The 17,249-nt window shown below is 38.6% G+C and overlaps 2 protein-coding genes and 1 long non-coding RNA gene across 3 annotated transcripts in view; 2 read left to right on the plus strand and 1 right to left on the minus strand.

Annotated features, from left to right (window-relative positions):
- Nucleotides 1-2,819, plus strand: part of anxa6 (annexin A6) — a 12,396-nt gene extending 9,577 nt beyond the window's left edge. Inside the window, exons 22-25 of the mRNA XM_008327461.3 lie at nucleotides 4-99; nucleotides 359-417; nucleotides 878-1,015; nucleotides 2,415-2,819. Of these exons, the coding sequence (XP_008325683.1) occupies nucleotides 4-99; nucleotides 359-417; nucleotides 878-1,015; nucleotides 2,415-2,474 (353 nt within the window). The 3' untranslated portion in view covers nucleotides 2,475-2,819. The remainder of the gene's footprint in view (nucleotides 1-3; nucleotides 100-358; nucleotides 418-877; nucleotides 1,016-2,414) is intronic.
- A 3,839-nt stretch (nucleotides 2,820-6,658) lies between these two features.
- tnip1 (TNFAIP3 interacting protein 1) overlaps nucleotides 6,659-17,249 on the plus strand; it is a 12,152-nt gene continuing 1,561 nt past the window's right edge. Inside the window, exons 1-17 of the mRNA XM_025063333.1 lie at nucleotides 6,659-6,797; nucleotides 7,714-7,896; nucleotides 9,252-9,395; nucleotides 9,478-9,563; nucleotides 9,683-9,736; nucleotides 10,400-10,588; nucleotides 11,027-11,121; nucleotides 11,814-12,012; nucleotides 12,447-12,539; nucleotides 12,660-12,725; nucleotides 14,033-14,164; nucleotides 14,582-14,710; nucleotides 14,811-14,945; nucleotides 15,025-15,150; nucleotides 15,448-15,528; nucleotides 15,921-16,124; nucleotides 16,393-16,477. Of these exons, the coding sequence (XP_024919101.1) occupies nucleotides 7,749-7,896; nucleotides 9,252-9,395; nucleotides 9,478-9,563; nucleotides 9,683-9,736; nucleotides 10,400-10,588; nucleotides 11,027-11,121; nucleotides 11,814-12,012; nucleotides 12,447-12,539; nucleotides 12,660-12,725; nucleotides 14,033-14,164; nucleotides 14,582-14,710; nucleotides 14,811-14,945; nucleotides 15,025-15,150; nucleotides 15,448-15,528; nucleotides 15,921-16,124; nucleotides 16,393-16,477 (1,966 nt within the window). The 5' untranslated portion in view covers nucleotides 6,659-6,797; nucleotides 7,714-7,748. The remainder of the gene's footprint in view (nucleotides 6,798-7,713; nucleotides 7,897-9,251; nucleotides 9,396-9,477; nucleotides 9,564-9,682; nucleotides 9,737-10,399; nucleotides 10,589-11,026; nucleotides 11,122-11,813; nucleotides 12,013-12,446; nucleotides 12,540-12,659; nucleotides 12,726-14,032; nucleotides 14,165-14,581; nucleotides 14,711-14,810; nucleotides 14,946-15,024; nucleotides 15,151-15,447; nucleotides 15,529-15,920; nucleotides 16,125-16,392; nucleotides 16,478-17,249) is intronic.
- Nucleotides 10,463-11,114, minus strand: LOC112488200 (uncharacterized). The gene is made up of 2 exons (XR_003052044.1): nucleotides 11,001-11,114; nucleotides 10,463-10,617 (listed from the first exon to the last, which is right to left on the minus strand). It is a non-coding gene; the product is annotated as an uncharacterized LOC112488200 (long non-coding RNA).

The raw sequence follows: 17,249 nt of genomic DNA on the forward strand, positions 1-17,249 counted from the left end.
CAGTATTACAGGAGTTTGTCAGATACACCAATAAGGACATTGAACAAATCATCAAGAAAGAAATGTCTGGGGACGTGAAAAACTCCTTCTATGCCCTAGGTAATTACTCATATATTTGAGTATGTGTTTGTGTATATATATAGATATATATGTCTATATATGTATGTTTACCTATATATGTATATATGTATTGTATATGAATAAATACATATACATATATTCACATATATACATATATAATTTAAATAAATATATAAAATAAATTTAAACTCTGCACATATGACTATATATATAAATATATATACATACAAACATAAATATATATAAATATATAAATTAATTTATTTTTGCTTTGCAGTTCGCAGCGTCAAGAACCAGCCTTCTTATTTCGCTGACCGTTTGTACAAAGCCATGAAGGTATGTGTCGTATGTTTTTATCGTTGACTGTAGATCAACTCTGCTTGTTGCTCAAGGGCTGGCTGGACCAGGACTATTGTAGCTAACGTTAGCTAGCTGTTTTTCATTGAGATGATATTGTAGTTTTTTTAGGTGCTGCAGTGATAAGAAAACTTCTTGTAGCATAATTTGCACACTGAGCTGTGCTCTTAGGCTAGCTGCCTTCGAGGCGTCAAAAATATCAACCTTTGGTCCAAGTCGTCGAGCAAATTTGGTTCTCGACTTCTATCACTGTTCACTAAATTTTTTTTTTTGTCCACTGCAAAACACTTAATGTCACCTGTGTATCTTCTTCTCTCTGCTTGTAGACGAACTTTAGATACAGTACTGCCACCTAGTGGGCAAAGGGGGTGGTGTTAGGTTCACGTTTTTCCTTTCATTAACAAATCTATTGTCCCCCACCTCCGTCCCCCCACTGCAGGGTCTCGGCACAGATGACAGAGCACTGATTCGCATCATGGTCTCCCGTAGCGAGATTGACCTTTTCAACATTCGCAAAGAGTTCAAGGAAACACATGACGTCTCGCTCCACGAATTCATCCAGGTAGAAACTCTGATCGTAAGTCACGTATTTGTCCGCTAACACTCTTTGTTCGCTTCACTTTTCTTGCGTTCGCTCGTCACTTGCTTCTCCGTGGAATTTTTCCTCTTCCTCTTAGCTAACTCTCTTCACTGAGTTTATGTTTTCGGAGTGTGTGTGCGTGTGCGTGTGTGTGTGTGTGTGTGTGTTCCGTTATCTCTGTGGTGGGGTTCTATAATCTATAACTTCCTGTGGTGAACTATGGGTCTGTAACCACGGCATTGCTCTAGGAATTTCCCTTGTGTTTAACTTCCTCTCTGTATCCGCCGTGTGATTGGTCGACCGCTGCAGGCGCAGGAAGTACATAGAAACGGTTATAATGTGCAAATGAAAGCACCGTGACATCAATACGACATAAACAAGTAATGCGTCCTGAATTGGGTTCAAACTGGGTAACATCTACATTTTTAAAAATGTTTTTTTATCTTTTTTTAAAATTATTTTTGATACTCTCACTTAAATAATTTTTTTTTTCAAAGAGAGACCTGAACAAGAAAGCAGCAGAATCATGTACTGTTCACATCTTTTTTTTTTTCAAAGAGAGACAAGAATGGCAGCAGAATCATGTACTGTTCACATCACAAACAAGAGAATGTGGATTTATGAAAAAAAATACTATAGTATAGAAAGTATATGAATTATTAATAGTAAATAAATTTGATAATAAAACATGATTATTTATTATTATCATCTATAACAGTAGTAGAGTGGTATTAAACTGATATACTCATAATAAAAAAAATTAAAAATAATTATTTTAAAAAGTACCACTACGTATAATAATAATAAATGTGGTGTTATTTTATTAAATGTATTTTTTATTGTATTATTATGTTATTAAATAGTAATGAAGAACCATAGGTCATTTTTCATTCAGGAACAAACCACAAAGTCATTTGTTGCTGCTAAAGTAAACTACTTCCTGGTAGTTTACTCAGTCATTAACTATTCTGAGACCAAGTTCAACCAGCTGCTTCTCAGTATTGTTTCATATATACAGTCTAAATGCTGCCGTGTCGGCCAGGCCGCTGTTGTCAAAGAGATCTGAATCTCACTAAGACGTTTTACCTGGTTAACTAAAGATTATTGAAGAATATCACAGAACGTTCCGTCTTATCTCTCACCTCCCATGTGTCCGTGTAATTCCCCGAATGAGGAAGTAATACTTAAAAAAACACAACCTTACATCTATACAATAATAATGACTTGACAGATGAATATCAGTTCCAGTATCAGCTGATTGTCACCGTGACTCACTGGTTTATCTTAGGTGACTCAGTCCCATCACCATAGTTCTGATACTCATATTGATAATAAATGTACCAAAAAAAGTCAAAGTTTTCTCATTTCTGTGTGTTCTTTCATCTTCTTTGTCCAGGGTGACACCTCGGGAGACTACCGTAAGACGCTGCTGATTCTCTGCGGAGGTGAAGACTAATCTGGATTCTGAAGTCCAAAAGATAATCAACATTTAACTGTGACAGTGAACATCAGCGTCTACTCTTCTCAGCCAAAACTACTGTGTGACCTCCTCGCCCTCTCTGCGCTCACATCGTACTCACTGATGTTTGTTTTTCATGTATAATTCAAGATATACATATTTCCCACTACCCAAGCAGTGCCTTTTAAGTTACCAAATAAATATCTATCAATAACACAGCGACGTAGTCAATGTCCTCTCTGTTAATGTCTGTCGTTAAATTTAAATTTATATTAAAAACATTTTTTACTCCTTTAACTCATAAATCATATTAAATACTTGTATATTTCTGCTCATTTAGTCCAAAAAAAATAAAACAAAAGAACTGCCTGTGTGTGACATGGTGTGCTGTGGTTAAGGCTGAAGTGTGGAAACACAGCTGTCTGCTCTTGTCAGTGTCTCAGTTCACTGCATCCGTGTGTGTGCAGCTGTTGTCAGGCCATCTTTGAGTTAAAAGAGGAAAGAAGAAAAAAGAAAAAAAAAGGACATATGTGGTGAGGAAATCCCCTGCAGAGGGCCAAAAATCCAAGGCAACACAATGAGCCTGCAGCAGTCATCAACACACCCGGCTTTAAAGGCCTCCATTGGCCGACAGTTATAAAAAGACAGAAAAGAAAAGAAAAAAATAGACGTTGATGAATTTAGCATCGGTACATGGAAGTACTGCACTTGGTTCTTGTTGTTATTTTCATCACCGCTCACAGTCGCACCGTGTTTTGATCATGCAAATGTCACAGGTCATTTGCACACGTCTCAGTCTGTGCTCCTGTCTGTGAGGCCTCCTGTCGTCGCTCACATCTACAGACATGGATCAGGATACAAAAATAACACCGGATTATTATCCTATTTTCATATGGTGTCTGTGTGTGTGTGTCTGTGTCTGTGTGTGTGTGGCAGGCTGCACACAGCTGGACACACACACCAGGTTCTGTTCTGTATAAATTTACAGTACAGGCCTTTTTGCTGGGTTATGGGAATTCCCCGCGTCGCACAGTGAAATTGCTCCCCCTCGATTCACCAGTTTCCTTAAAAAGTTCCTCTCCGACACGAGCTGTGTGTGGGTGAGTTGTTGTTTATTTGTCTTAACATCTGTTGTGCGGTAAAAGACAATATAAACTGTCATCTTGTTATTTTGGTGGCGTTTTATTCTTCTTTAAGTTTAAGGCTTGTAGAATGAGTGTTGATTTTTTTTATTTGGTTTGTTGCTGTTTGGAAGAATTCATGTCGACTGTAGCGCCGCAAGGGGGGTAATATTTGAATAGAATGGTAGTCAGTTTAATAATGATATAATTAACTGTTTATTAACACAAAAACTGTATATTTTTTATTATTGTCTTTATTTGTGTGAGGGCAGAACTAGTAATATAACAATTATAATTACTACATTTTCATTATAAAGATTTATAAAGATTTATTTATTTTGTTATTATTATTACTACTACTACTACTACTAATAATAATAATATATTATATAATAATAATAATAAAAAATATTATTATTTTAACTGAGCCAAATGAAGGAGTTGTTACCCGTGTTTATCATATGTGATAGAACAACCCATGACCAGGTTTGCATTCACATTAACATTATTTCTAATCTGTACATTATGAACTTTACTGTAGTGTCTATTTATACTCCTAAAAATAATATTTTTTATGAGTTTATTTCATCCATAAAAACCCAAACAAACTGTTCTGACAGTCCCGTTCAGGGTGTTCTTTATTTAAGGACATGAGACAAAAGAATATTTCCAGTCCTGTGGCACCGAGCCCATGGTTTACAGCTCCTGGTTTGAACTGTGGAGTTTTTAAATAGTACACAAAGGAAAAAACAAGTGCAAAAATTTCCTGTCATACAGGACTGGGTCAACTGGGGTCAACGTGATCTGTACCTTCAGACTCATTTCAACTGGGATGACGTACATTAAATCTATTTTAATACGTTGATTCTCTAGATCAGACAAACACGTAGGTGGGTGAATAATAAGATTGTGATTATTATTATTGAAGCGTATAAAAATTGGTTGAATGTCATGGAAACAGATGGAAGTTGACAGCAATACTGTTGTTGCCATATGAAAAACAAAGGGTTAAAACAGACAACAAGGAGCAAACTAGTTCATAGTTGCTACCATAACTAGGGAATGTCGGTAACAGGACTGAATGTTCTGGTCTGAGTTTGTGCAAACTGTATGAAAATGTAAGAAAAAATATGATTTTTCAAACATCTTTACTACCACACTATTTGACTTTTCTTTTTTACTTTATAAGTTGTAATAAGGTCCATTATGGTCCATGAGAACCAGTCAGAAATGTCATGGATGTGTGCTGTGGTTCAGTCAGTCAATCATCTCAATCACATTAAACAGGAATTGTCTTTAGAGCCACTGCATCACATCACGGATCACTTACCGTTTTATATCCACAAGATGTCACTATTGAGCTTGTATCCGTTTGTTTATTTCCAGGGCTGACGGTCACCAAATAATAACAAAAAGAACAAATTATATTTAAAGCCACGGTACTAACACACTTACATTTGTAATGCGGGGAGTTTTATTTTATTTTATTTTTTGGGTTTTTCCGGTACTATTTTGCTTTTTATCATAGCTTCAACATAGAATTTGAACTTGGAGAAAAACAATGGCTTCCTGTTCTCATACACAGTTATCGCAGTGCAGTGGTATTATAGTATTCACCTATTCAACCACTAATGAGTGATGTTCGATACAAATAAGAAACGCACGCAATAACAGACGCATGAGAGGAGACAGCCAATCACAGAGAGCCAATCGTGGTGGCCATATGTCGCATCTACACACTCTTGACAATGTTATAACAATTTAATATAAATACACATGATTTAAAAGATTTACATCTTCAATCTCACTTTAAATTAGGTTAAACGATTTATGTGACCTGATTTAATATTCAACACAGTCAAAAAGGACAAACCTTTGAGTTGCATTACTGCCACCTGCTGGCTCTATTTTCCACGTAGAAGTAACTCAATGACTTGCATGGAAAAGGAAAAAATGCGACAAAGGCAGGGGCAGGGTAGAGTCCCAGGTAAATTTTTAGGTTTGGGCCTGGAGGTGGAAACATGAGGACAGTCCCTTAAAATGAATCCCCTCCGCTTACCGCTGCCAGGACCATTATTAATTAAAAAAAAAAAAGTTGGTACGTGGTCGTATAAAAAGCTACGTTTCTTGATTTATCACAGGACTCCATATAAGGAGAGGTAAAAATAAATAAAAAATTAGATGTCATTGATTCAATAATTAATAATATTTTGATCCAAGCATAAACAGATGTTATGGATGGGTTTAAAACTAGAACTATCAAAAAGCTTCAATAATGTTGACAGTTTTAACAATAAAAGGATCTAAGCTGGGAGACGTGTCGTAACATAAAATCAGACATCTTTGAAAATTACATCTGTTTTAGAACTTCTTCAACCATTAAATGTAAATGAATTAAGAGTTTATGTGATTTCTTTCTTTCTTTCTTTTTTTTTTTTTTGTTGGACTCTAACCCTTTAACCTACACTTAAAACGCTTTGTGTAACTTGACACAGCAACTGTCTTCCTGTTCAAGGGAAAACATGTGATGTAATTACAGAAACCCCCAAAGGCCCCTCTCTAAATTTATCAATGAGGCAAGGTGTCAATGAGTGGAATCACTGGGGTTTGTCCCACAGCTAAGACCTATTAAAATAAATGAAAATACATGCATTTATTATTTGGCAAAAAAAAAAAAGTTTCAAAAAGAAAAGAAACAACAAATGTATTTATTAATGAATTATCTTTTATATATATATATATATATTTATATATCCATCTCCAAGTGTATGATGATCATGAAGGCGATTTTTTATGTAGTGTATTTATTCTATTATGTATTTAATTAATTCATTACTTAAATAATTAATTATGTCCTACTTTGACATAACAACATATATACCTATCACCTTTTCGGTTCTTTATGGCCACACATTGACGTTCCCACAGACATATTTCAAACTTATGTGCATCTTAGCCGCGTTAAAGCAGTTCTAGTGAACATTTATATATAAGTGCAGCTCTGGACTCCTATGTTTACATTCCACTCACTGGCTGTGGCTGGAGTCCCGCTGACAGGGAGCTGTGCGCTGATTGGTCGGCGTCCCTGTCACTCTGCGCTGTTTACATCAAACGTGGCCGAGGTGGAATTTCCCAGGTTACAATATAGAGCAGCAGAGCACTTCCGCAATCAGAGACGAGAGGCCACTGCGAGCTGAAGGTACCCAGCTTTCACACACTCTTCTTTGTTCTATGCTCCGTCTTGTCACCGGCTTTTCCAACCGAATCGATAAAGATCAGTTTATCGGCTGAAAGGGAGAAAAGTGGCGGCGTCTTCCCGCGGCACTGTCATTTTAGTCTCAGCTAGCCCACTGCTAACCAGGAGGTTGCTAACAATTTGCATGACAACAGCGAAAACTAATATTAGCCTTCTTCAGCCAATCAAGGTAGATATCATATGCTGCTCTGTGCTGTATTTAAAACATCGCCTGTTGGCAGGTTTCACCTCATATTAACTCTTATTTCCCCCCAGCTTTTACTCCCTTTTCACTCCGCTGTCGTAATATGAACGCTGTAGTTGTCATATAAAGCGTTAGCACATTGTTGCCATATGTTTTCTTAGCAGAGGAGCAGCACTGGTGTTGTGGTGGCTCTGCTTTGTCCTTGCTGGTCTTTAAACATAGTTTATATTCAGCCACTTACAGACCCTAATCTGATGGAGCACCGAGAGCATTAAGAGATATTTATATTTTCTGCGGTTTCGACTAACAGTACCTTTTTTCACCATGTGTTTCTGTGTGGTTGAAATGCTGCTATTCTTTGAGCATGAAGGGGATTTCTGGTTTAATACTGTGAGAACAAAAGGGTATTATTGTTTTTATTTCTTCATACTGTGCAGACAGGGTCTCTATTGGTCTGCTGCCTTCATCTATGTAAATATGTGCATGAAAAGAAAAGATGCTGTTCTTACACAGCATCTTATATCGAAAGAACGTTCCTGTCATGAGTTGATTCTCATCAGCACTTTCTGTTAAACTTATCATTATTTTTTCTTTCTCTTTCCTTTTGATCTTCCACCCAGTACTTTCCAGTCTTTCTGTTAAATCAAGTCAAAATTCTCTGTCTTCTTTCCACAGTTTAGAGGACCATGTCTAGGAAGTGACAGGTTAAGATGGAAGGAAAAGGTCCGTATCGCATCTATGATCCAGGTGGGAGTGAGGTCAAGGCCAGAGAAGAGGCCGCCGGGGGAGTCAGCTATCGACAGCTGCTGGAAGAGAACAGCATGCTGAGGGAGCGTATGAAGGGACTCAAGAGCTTAGGTAAGTCCCTGAATGCATCATACTTACATTGAGATTTTACAAAGTACTCAAAGACAGTTTCATTGTCAATTCGGTGGAACATACGAGTGCAGGTCATACAGTGAGTAAAGTTTTCCTTACACTCTTTACTGTAATAACAATAGCAAAATTACAGTAATTGTCAAGACACTAAAATGTGTATATGATATTGTGTAACAGCAAAATTGAAACTATTGTATTGCATATTTATCCTTTTTGCATACCATCACGAGCAAATCTCCCACACCTTTAGAATAAAAATTATAAATATGCAAAACAACAGTTTTGCCTGTGAACTTGCAGTCATTAGCATGTATTTTATGATGTATGCAAATCAGTCTGGGATTACAGTTCAACACCAGTACCAGTACAATACCACACTGCACGGTCACACCTTTTAGTATATATTTAATTGGCCTTAAAATTTGAAAAAAAGAAACCTTTTTTTTGCATTCCGAATACTGCAAAGCATCCCCCCACCAAAATGTTGCCAAAGCCTGAAGTAATTGTTTTTTGCTTATAAACAAATATTTTATTGTATTATTAATTTTTACTCGAGCTATCTCGTGTCATTTTGAAGTTAATCAGTGGATATACAGTGATCGTGAGTCTAATTTATTTTTCCTCACCACCTTTTGACCCCAAATGGCATCTTAACATTAAGGCTGTTCAAAACAACCAGAGTTTACATCAAGCCTTTTGTCCATGTAAATGAACCATGAACATGACAATAATTGTAACTATTTTTCTCCGAGAGCTTTCAGTTTTTTACACGATAAGAGAAACCTTTGATATTTTTCTTTTGTTTTGTATGCTTTATTTATTTTTCATTTTAACCATATGTGGCTTTGTTACTTTGTAAAAACAGATTGGTCGGCTAGAAAGCACAAAACTGTAAATGCACAACCAGGGAAAAACTCAGCTGTCAGTCATCATACAGTTGTAGCGTAGAACAAAGGCAACCTCCCAGATGTGAGCAGGAGGAAAGGGAAGGAAAGCAGCTAAATAGCATCACATCAAAAAGCATTTGTCATCATACGAAAGGTCAGCACCGATCACATGTAAAAAAAGAATCCAAGCACACAGAAGGGAAGGAACTGTACAGTCGATGAAGTGGAATCTGGTACAACCTGTTGATGTTCAGCACGCCACTGTTGACAAACTGCATGCCACTGGAGTGAATAGACCCAGAGCTACTTGTATGACTCAAGTCAGAGTTCATTCTAGGCGTAATTTTCTCCGTGTCGTAATTTCGCTGTGTTGATGTTTGAAGTTCCATCAGTCTCTCAGACGGTCTGTGAGACACCAGTGTGAAGAGAGCTCTCTGAAATTTGCAGGCGATTTGCTGGAAGAGTCCCAATCAGAGGCATCGAGGCTTCGACAGCGCGTGGAGGAACTGGTGAGAGATAACGAAGCCCTGAAGTCCTCCAGCTTCGCTGGCAGTCTGTGCACTGGGGGTCACATTCAGAACGACACACAAAGTAAGTTTACAGGTTCTGATGCCGTGGAGGTCATCTCGTATTTGTGGAGTACTTGAACGGCACATTTTTCCTGCTGTTGCAGGTAAACCTTGTTTACATCCCACGGCAACGCAGAAGGAGGAGCAGACTAGCTGTTTAGGGAAAACGCTGCAGTCTGAAAAGCCCAGTGTAAGTAAACTCTGCCTTTATTAATTTTTTTTTAAGATGCGGTTGATGAAAGAGAACAAATGTGTGGTGGAAACACTGTCCTTTAGTGAACGCTGTTTTTGCGTTTGGTTCTTTTGCAGGAGGTTGTACCAGAATATGAAGTTGTGAACATGGAAAAGGAGAATCCAGATCCAGTATGTATCACATGTTTTTTTCTTTTGTTAAAAAAAAAATGTGTGATGTGATTAATCACAATCACAGGGAAGGACACATTTCATATATGGATTAGCACGTTATACTATTGCACGTTTTTTTTTTTTTTTTTGTTGCTGTGATTCCGGTTGAGTTTTTTTTTCTCATGAGTTTGAAGTTTTGTGTCGGTCAGTTGACTCACCGACAAACTCAATACTGGGAGCTCCATCCTGAGTCAGACTTGGGAAAGTCCAGGATTATCAGTGAACAGAATTACACAGCTGATTCATGCACAGGCAACATGCTAGTGGATGACTGGACAGGATCCAGTGCCAAAGTATTTTAAACATCCTCATCCTGTGAGAACGAACTGACTCAAATGTCATGATTCTTTTTTTTTTTCTTTTTTTTTTAAAGCGTGTCACATGTCCAGCCTGGGCAACAACAATACTTCATAATTGTGGTATTCAAATGTGCTGTTTAGGGTTATGCACTGTCATTAATTTAAACAAAGCAGGACAAACTGGTTAAATAACAGCTGTCACATTTTCCCAGAAATTAAAAGGTGTTGCAGTCTGACTTGTAATGCCTGTAGTAGATGCGTCGTAGTTCATTCAGTTGGTGAGTCAGACGGACTGACGGTTTACCTGCGTGATCTTCTGCAGGCGGGGTCAGCGGCAGGAGCAGTCCACGAACTGGCGAGTCAGCTGAAGAAACTGGAGAGCTCCTTCAGCATATTCGCCGAGGAGTCCAATCCGAACCAGCTGTTAGCCCACCTGGCCTGCATGGCTGTGGAGTTCCACCATCTCTCCTCTAAGGTCCAAAAGAACGAACAGAGGACCTCCCTGCTTCAGGTATGCAAACAGGAGCTAAAGGAACGGAACTGAAACATCACACCTTAGATTCTATGATTTTCGGATCTTTCGTGGTATTACAGTTAAATATTGAAGATAAGGCTGTGAAATGAAGTCAAAGAACTAGTCTCTCACAGTTGTTCATCAGTCTTGGGATACCAGCACATTTTATTTTTAAATATGAAAACTTTGCATTAAAAAAAATACTAATAACAATTATAAGAATGACAAAGTCATATTTAAAATAAATTCCGAGTTTCAAGTCTTTTTACTAGTTTAAGTTCTCAGGGTTTTAAGTGTGTTTCCAAGGCATTAAAAAAATTTAGCCTCAGGCTCCAAGGTTTCAACACTCACTTAATCCGTGCAGTGATACACAACTCTTGAACTTGAGTACTGCAGCACTAGTGAATACCTGAATGTGTGCGCTTTGTTTCATAGACTCTCTGCGAGCAGCTCCGACAGGAAAACAATGAGCTTCGAAAGAAAATGGAAGAGGACCATCATATCAGAAACCGAGATCTGGAGCAACTCAGGTACAGTTTAACGGATCACTTAAAACACACCCTCAGTGTCTGAGCCGAACCAGCAGACCGTGACACAACCTTAGTGTCAACCTGCTTCCAGACTTACTCCACTATAACTTAGTAACATGTGCCATTTACATGGATAAATCATTGTCTGGCTGAAAGGAAAACATGGACCTTGTCACGTGATGTGAAGAGTGGAAAGCTGCAAAGAAAAACTTTTATCTAAAAGCCAATGTGGGACGTGCCCTCAGTGGATGTTGTGGCATCATCTGTTAATCAGGTGTTGATCTTGTCCATGTGACATTCAGGGTTGGGTTAAAATTATAATGTCTGTGCGAGTGTTGTTGTATAAATACCACTGTTCAACATAATGAAAGCATCATTTTCTGCTCTGGAATGAACCTGAAGAACCAAACTACAAACGTTGACACATCGATGCCTTGCTTTAATTCCTGCAGCAGCAGTAATGTAATTTTACCATGAATTCCTCAGTGTTTCCTGACCCTCTGAAAGTAGCTTGGGTCATTTTTGCATTTTTGATTGTACACCATGCTTTTACTTTTGATTGATGCTGGGGGAGGAGTTAGCATTTCCTGGCGTCCTTTAACCAAGTGGGTTTTATAGGGTCTTCCCAAAGGAAGCTCGGGAGAGAAGCATTATTGTTGAGGACTATCGTTTTCATTTTGTTGCTAATTTAGACAGGAGAACCAAAAACTTAAGGAGCTTGTCACAGGAGGAGCAGGAGCAGCAGCAACCACCACGACAACTGCAGCAACATCATCTTCATCTGCTGCTGCTGTAACGTCTGAGTCTGAACCTCCAGAGGCCAAGGAGCAGCCGGTGAAGGAAGAAGCTGTAGCTGTACGTCCTAAGATGGAAGCCACCACACCACAGAAGGTACATAATCATTATTATTATCATTATAAAAGCAACAAAAAAAAAAAATATATATATATATTTATTGATATGCTTAAATGAAGTGCATGTAAGTCAATGTACTATATATTTATTGATTCTTTGGCTAGGATAATGGAGACAATAACTGTGTACTATTTATCTACAATATATATAAATATATGTGTATATATATATGTAAATATATAAATATATATACAGTCCAACTAGAGTTTATTATGAGTCCATATATACATTCATTATTTGTATAAGTATGCTGATATGTATTTATATGTAATATACATGTGTAAATATATAATAATGTATATACACGTGTGTTTATATATTTTGTCTGTACTCAAACAGTATATAAGTGTATTATATACAGTATATATGTATACATTTTACATATGTTTAGTAATTCAAAATGTTCACAGAGTGGAAAAGCTACGGAGAAAACTGCAAATAAATCTTGTGATGTGGAGGTTTATGAAAAGAAGATCAGGCTTTTGGAGAAGCAGCGAAAGGACGTGAGTCTCGTACAAATTTACGGCTCATCCTCTTTTGCCATAAGGGAAAGTCTGTGTGTGTGTGTTCAGTTTCCTATATGTTGACTTGTCATTTGTTTCACTTCCTGGTTCGGCTTACAGGTACTGGAGGTGAACAAGCAGTGGGACATTCAGTGGAACGCCATGAAGTCACAGTTTGAGCAGAAGGTACAATAATGACTTGACAGCTTCTATGAGCCGAGTGGGAAGACCCAGAAGTTTTTAGGACTGATTTTAGAACTGTCAAAGGAGAAGTAATAACTAATTCTCTCCAGATTCCTTTTTAACTGTGTGAATATGTGTCATTCAAAGTGAAAACAGTCTTGTTCCATTTTGTTAAAAAAAAAACAAAACGCCATTGCAGTTCAGTTTTGACTTGGTATTTTTGTGTCACTTTTCTCGACGGGTAACTTTTTTAATACATTACCTTTATTTAATTGGCACATTATACAGGTTATACTTTTACGAAACATTCATTTTTAAAAAAAATGAAATGTTTCTTCAACTGATTTTTATATATACACATATATACGTGTGTATATATATATATATACATATATATGCATTTATTTATATATACTTACTATACTATAACTGTTTCAGTAAGTATTTCTTAAAACAGCAAAAAGTGTTCTTACCAACTTCATTGTAAAAATGCTTTTGAAATTATTTAAAAAATAAGAGTAATGCATAACGATATCCATTTCAAAAATGTACTTTGATAGAAACAAAAAAATATATATATATTGCAATAAATCTCACAAACTAAGTAATAGTTAAGAGGAGGTTGTTAAATAGTTTTAAATGTATCTCATTCGACTGTACAAGTATAGATGAGATTTTGTAATTTTGGAAATATGTTGAAGCAACACAGACCTGATATTTTTGGCTGATTTTGGCATTGAAACAGCTGCGTGTGTGTGAGTGAGTGAGTGCTTGTGTGCGCTCTTAGTCTTTGTGCTTGTCCAGTGGAAAATCTTGCAATTGCTCGGTATCTGAGCGAACACAACCACAAGGCCGTCACACTTCACTGAGAATTCCCCTTACCTCCTGTGGTACCCACTGACTTCCTGCTGTAGTGCAGTTAAAGGGCAGCAAAGACACAAATGTACACACAGACTCACACACCTACGCTTGTGCAAACCCACGGTTATGAACAAACCTACATTCACACTGTAGAGACAGAAACACAATGCAACTTAGAGTTGGAACCGCAAAAACCTAGATATATCCATTTGCGTCACTAGGTTTGTTCATATTAAATACAAAAAGCACACTGTGTGTTTGCAAGTATGTTCTGGTTGCCATAGTTTAGGTTAGAATGTTGACAAACACCTTTTGCTGTCTTATGTCGCACGCATCGGCTTACGTTTGTCTCAAGCACGGTGGGTTGACCACTGTCACAGTGACAGAGTGCACGTTATCGTTTTGTTTTGATCGAGTTAACACTTCCCTTTCCTAAATGTTGTTTGTAGATCACAGATCTTAGACAACGACTGGCTGAGTCACAGAAAACTGTGCTCGAGCTGGAGGCAGAGCGGGAGCAGAGGCAGCGCGACTACGACAAGAAGTTGCTTCTTGCCAAGTCTAAAATTGACAACGTGCAGGTGAGAGTAAAAGTCCGCAAAACAATAACACAATTTGTGCAAATAAAAGCTCTGGGAATGAGAGTGAGGCTGGTGGAGCCACGAGGGTGCAAAGATTTTGAAGTAGTACTTGTAGATAAGGTTAAAAATAGCAAGCTAGAAAAATGTTGGGAGTGACAGAAAAATACAAAAGGGTGGTGCCAGAGGTGTACAAAAGAAAGGATCAAAAGTGGTCACATTTTTGCATGTAACACAATATGGTTCAATACTAGTAATATGACTACTGAGAAGTCTGGTCCTACAGATTTCAGCTAAAATAGAATGACATTTAAAAGTTTGTCAAATATTTGACTTTTCTGAGCTGACCCTAAGGATGAAGATAAATACAAATGCTTCTTTGAGTGTGTTCAAATCTTGGTGTGTGTGCGTGTGTCTTAGGGGGAGAAGGAATGTCTCAACTCGGAAACCACTGAGCTAAAGGAGAAGATTCGCTACCTGCAGGATCAGCTGCTGCCTCTCAGCAAACAGAGAGAGTACCAGGAGAAGGAGATCCAGCGTCTCAATAGGGTGAGGAGGGGGAGTGAGGGAATGATCGAGGACTTTTCTTTTTAACTGTTGTTAACTTTTATTATCATTATTCTTCCTTATACTCTGTTTGTGTTGTCAGGCTTTAGAGGACGCACTGAACCTGCACACCCCGTCATCCTCTCAACAGCCACCAGGGCAGGCCAACTTTGCAGACGCAGCCAACAACCTTAAGAAACAAGAACTGCTCACTCAGATTGCTGTTCTAAAAGAACAGGTTAGACGGGGCAGCCAACACGTGCAGAGATGTTCACGTTCACTGCACAGTTTAGGTAACCGCTGTTTTTCTACTCAAGGTCAAGATCTTTGAAGAAGACTTCAGGAAAGAGCGCAGTGACAGAGAGCGAATGAATGAGGAAAAGGAAGATCTGAGACGACAAGTGGAGAGACTTCAGGGTCAGATTACTAATTTGACCAACCAGGTAAAACATTATGTGGATTTAAAGTCTTTTCCTTTTACAAAAACACAATGAAGTTTAAACAAATCTAGGAAGAATTGTTTTGTGGTATTGAAGACCATGAAAAACATTTGTTTTTTTGCTAAAAGGTTAACTTAAGAAATGACATTTTTAATTTTCACACTCAATGGTCATAGATTTGTCACAAAACCTCCTTCATTAACTGTTTTCTATAGACCAAAGTCAGTGTTTTAAACTTCAATGAAAAATGACAATGACAATAGTTGTGATGTGTTGGTGACATTTTTGTTTTTTCTGAAGCTCCATCAGGCACAGAACGAGTGTCAGAGAGAACGCACAGAGAGGTGTAAGCTGGAGAGACTGCAGATGCATCACAAACAGGTACTGGTTCTACCTCAGACCAGTGTCTGGGTCTTCTGTCCACATGTTTGTGTTGTTAAATGTTTAGTAAACGTTGGTTGTAGAGAAGTGTGGATGTAGATGTGGGGGCCAAGGTGGTAACTGAGGGTTTAGGCATGTGAACCTGGGGTGAGTTGTGGTAAAAAGAGGAGACTAGCACCCCCTTGTGACCAAACACTGTCACCTACATGGTGACTGGATACAGTTGTGAAGAGAGAAACAATGACAAGAGCCTGATTTCATCTAAACTGTGTAAGTGTATTTGGGGGCAGTGGGTGAAGAAGTGGCCTGTGCCACAGCGCCCCCTGACAGTCGTGGTAGCAGCACACCGATCATGGGGATCACGTGTGTACTTACAGTATGATCCCTCGTAGGGCCAGCAGCAGAAAAGACGTACCTCAGACCCCACGTCAGGCTCAGTGAACGGCCCGCTGAGCCCTCCCTACTGTGGTCCCTTTGTGCAGGTGGGACCGCAGGGCCTTGACGGCTGGCCTGTTTATTTTCCTCCCCGGATACCTAATGCAGGAGGCGCCACAGCAGCACCGCCCCATGTCCGAGACTTCCAGCTTGGTGCCCCGGTAAGGGTCCTCTAAGACCCCCTGTCTCTGTCACTCTTGCCTCTGGAGTGACTCCTGTTTACTGAGAAAACCAGGCTCTTCTTTTTCCCCCTCTCTTACTCAGAACTCCTCTGTTCCATTAAAGGAACCAGCAGGTTTACTACAGTTTGTCCTATTCTGTCCACTCTTACTGTCAGTACTCTGAGCTTACAGCAGGGTTAGGGCTGTTGGGTTATAACAACTGTAGGAATGTTCTGCCCTTGCACTAAGACTTTCCTCTGTTGGTCAGGGTTTTCCTTGGCCATCATCATTCCCACATCCCAGAGGGACCAGAGCGGTTGGAGAGAGTTCAAGACCACCACCAGAGAATGCAGGTATGGTACTGCAACCAAAGTGTATATGGTCCTGAAGTAGTCCTGTCAAAACACGAAACACCTCAAATTGAATTAATTGGTAAAAAGATATTTGGTTGTATTCAGGTATGTCCGATAATATATAAAACCTGATAACGCAATTCCTGGGTTTGACCAAATATGCTGGAATTGCTTGTAGCATCCCGAGACCTGAGTTTACCTCATTTTTGGGGGGCAAAAACAGCTGCATGTAGTGGTATAGGTTGATATCTGAATTGGAAATTGTTTAGACATATCGGATATCGGCAAAACGTTTATATCACTAGTTCTATTCTGAATATTTTTTTGCAAGTTTGGAGACCACTGCTTTGTATAAAAGAAGTTCAAAGATCGTTTATATCACTAGTTCTATTCTGAATATTTTTTCGCAAGTTTGGAGACCCCTGCTTTGTATAAAAGAAGTTCAAAGATATTTAAAAATAAAACCTTTTTCAGGGTGGTGTTAACTTTGTCTCCAGCTGTAGTATGTGAAGCCTGTGTGCTGAGGGTGTTGGCAGCTGACCGTCACATGCTGCCCACTGTCTGAGTCTGTGCTGGTTAATCTAATCTTGGAATCTTGTTGCCTCTACTTAAAAAAAAAAAGCATAATGGCCCAGGATAATATGTTTTGTTTGATTTATTTGAAAAGTATTACATACCGGTTGTTAAAAGTACAGGCAGCTACTTTGTGCCTGCAGTAATCTGTTTTCCCCTGTTGTTCCTCACAGACCAGACCGCGGCGGCGGCGGGCGGC

The sequence above is a fragment of the Cynoglossus semilaevis genome, chromosome 15 (assembly GCF_000523025.1).
Source record: "Cynoglossus semilaevis isolate Cse_v1.0 chromosome 15, Cse_v1.0, whole genome shotgun sequence".
Classification (NCBI taxonomy): Eukaryota; Metazoa; Chordata; class Actinopteri; order Pleuronectiformes; family Cynoglossidae; genus Cynoglossus; species Cynoglossus semilaevis.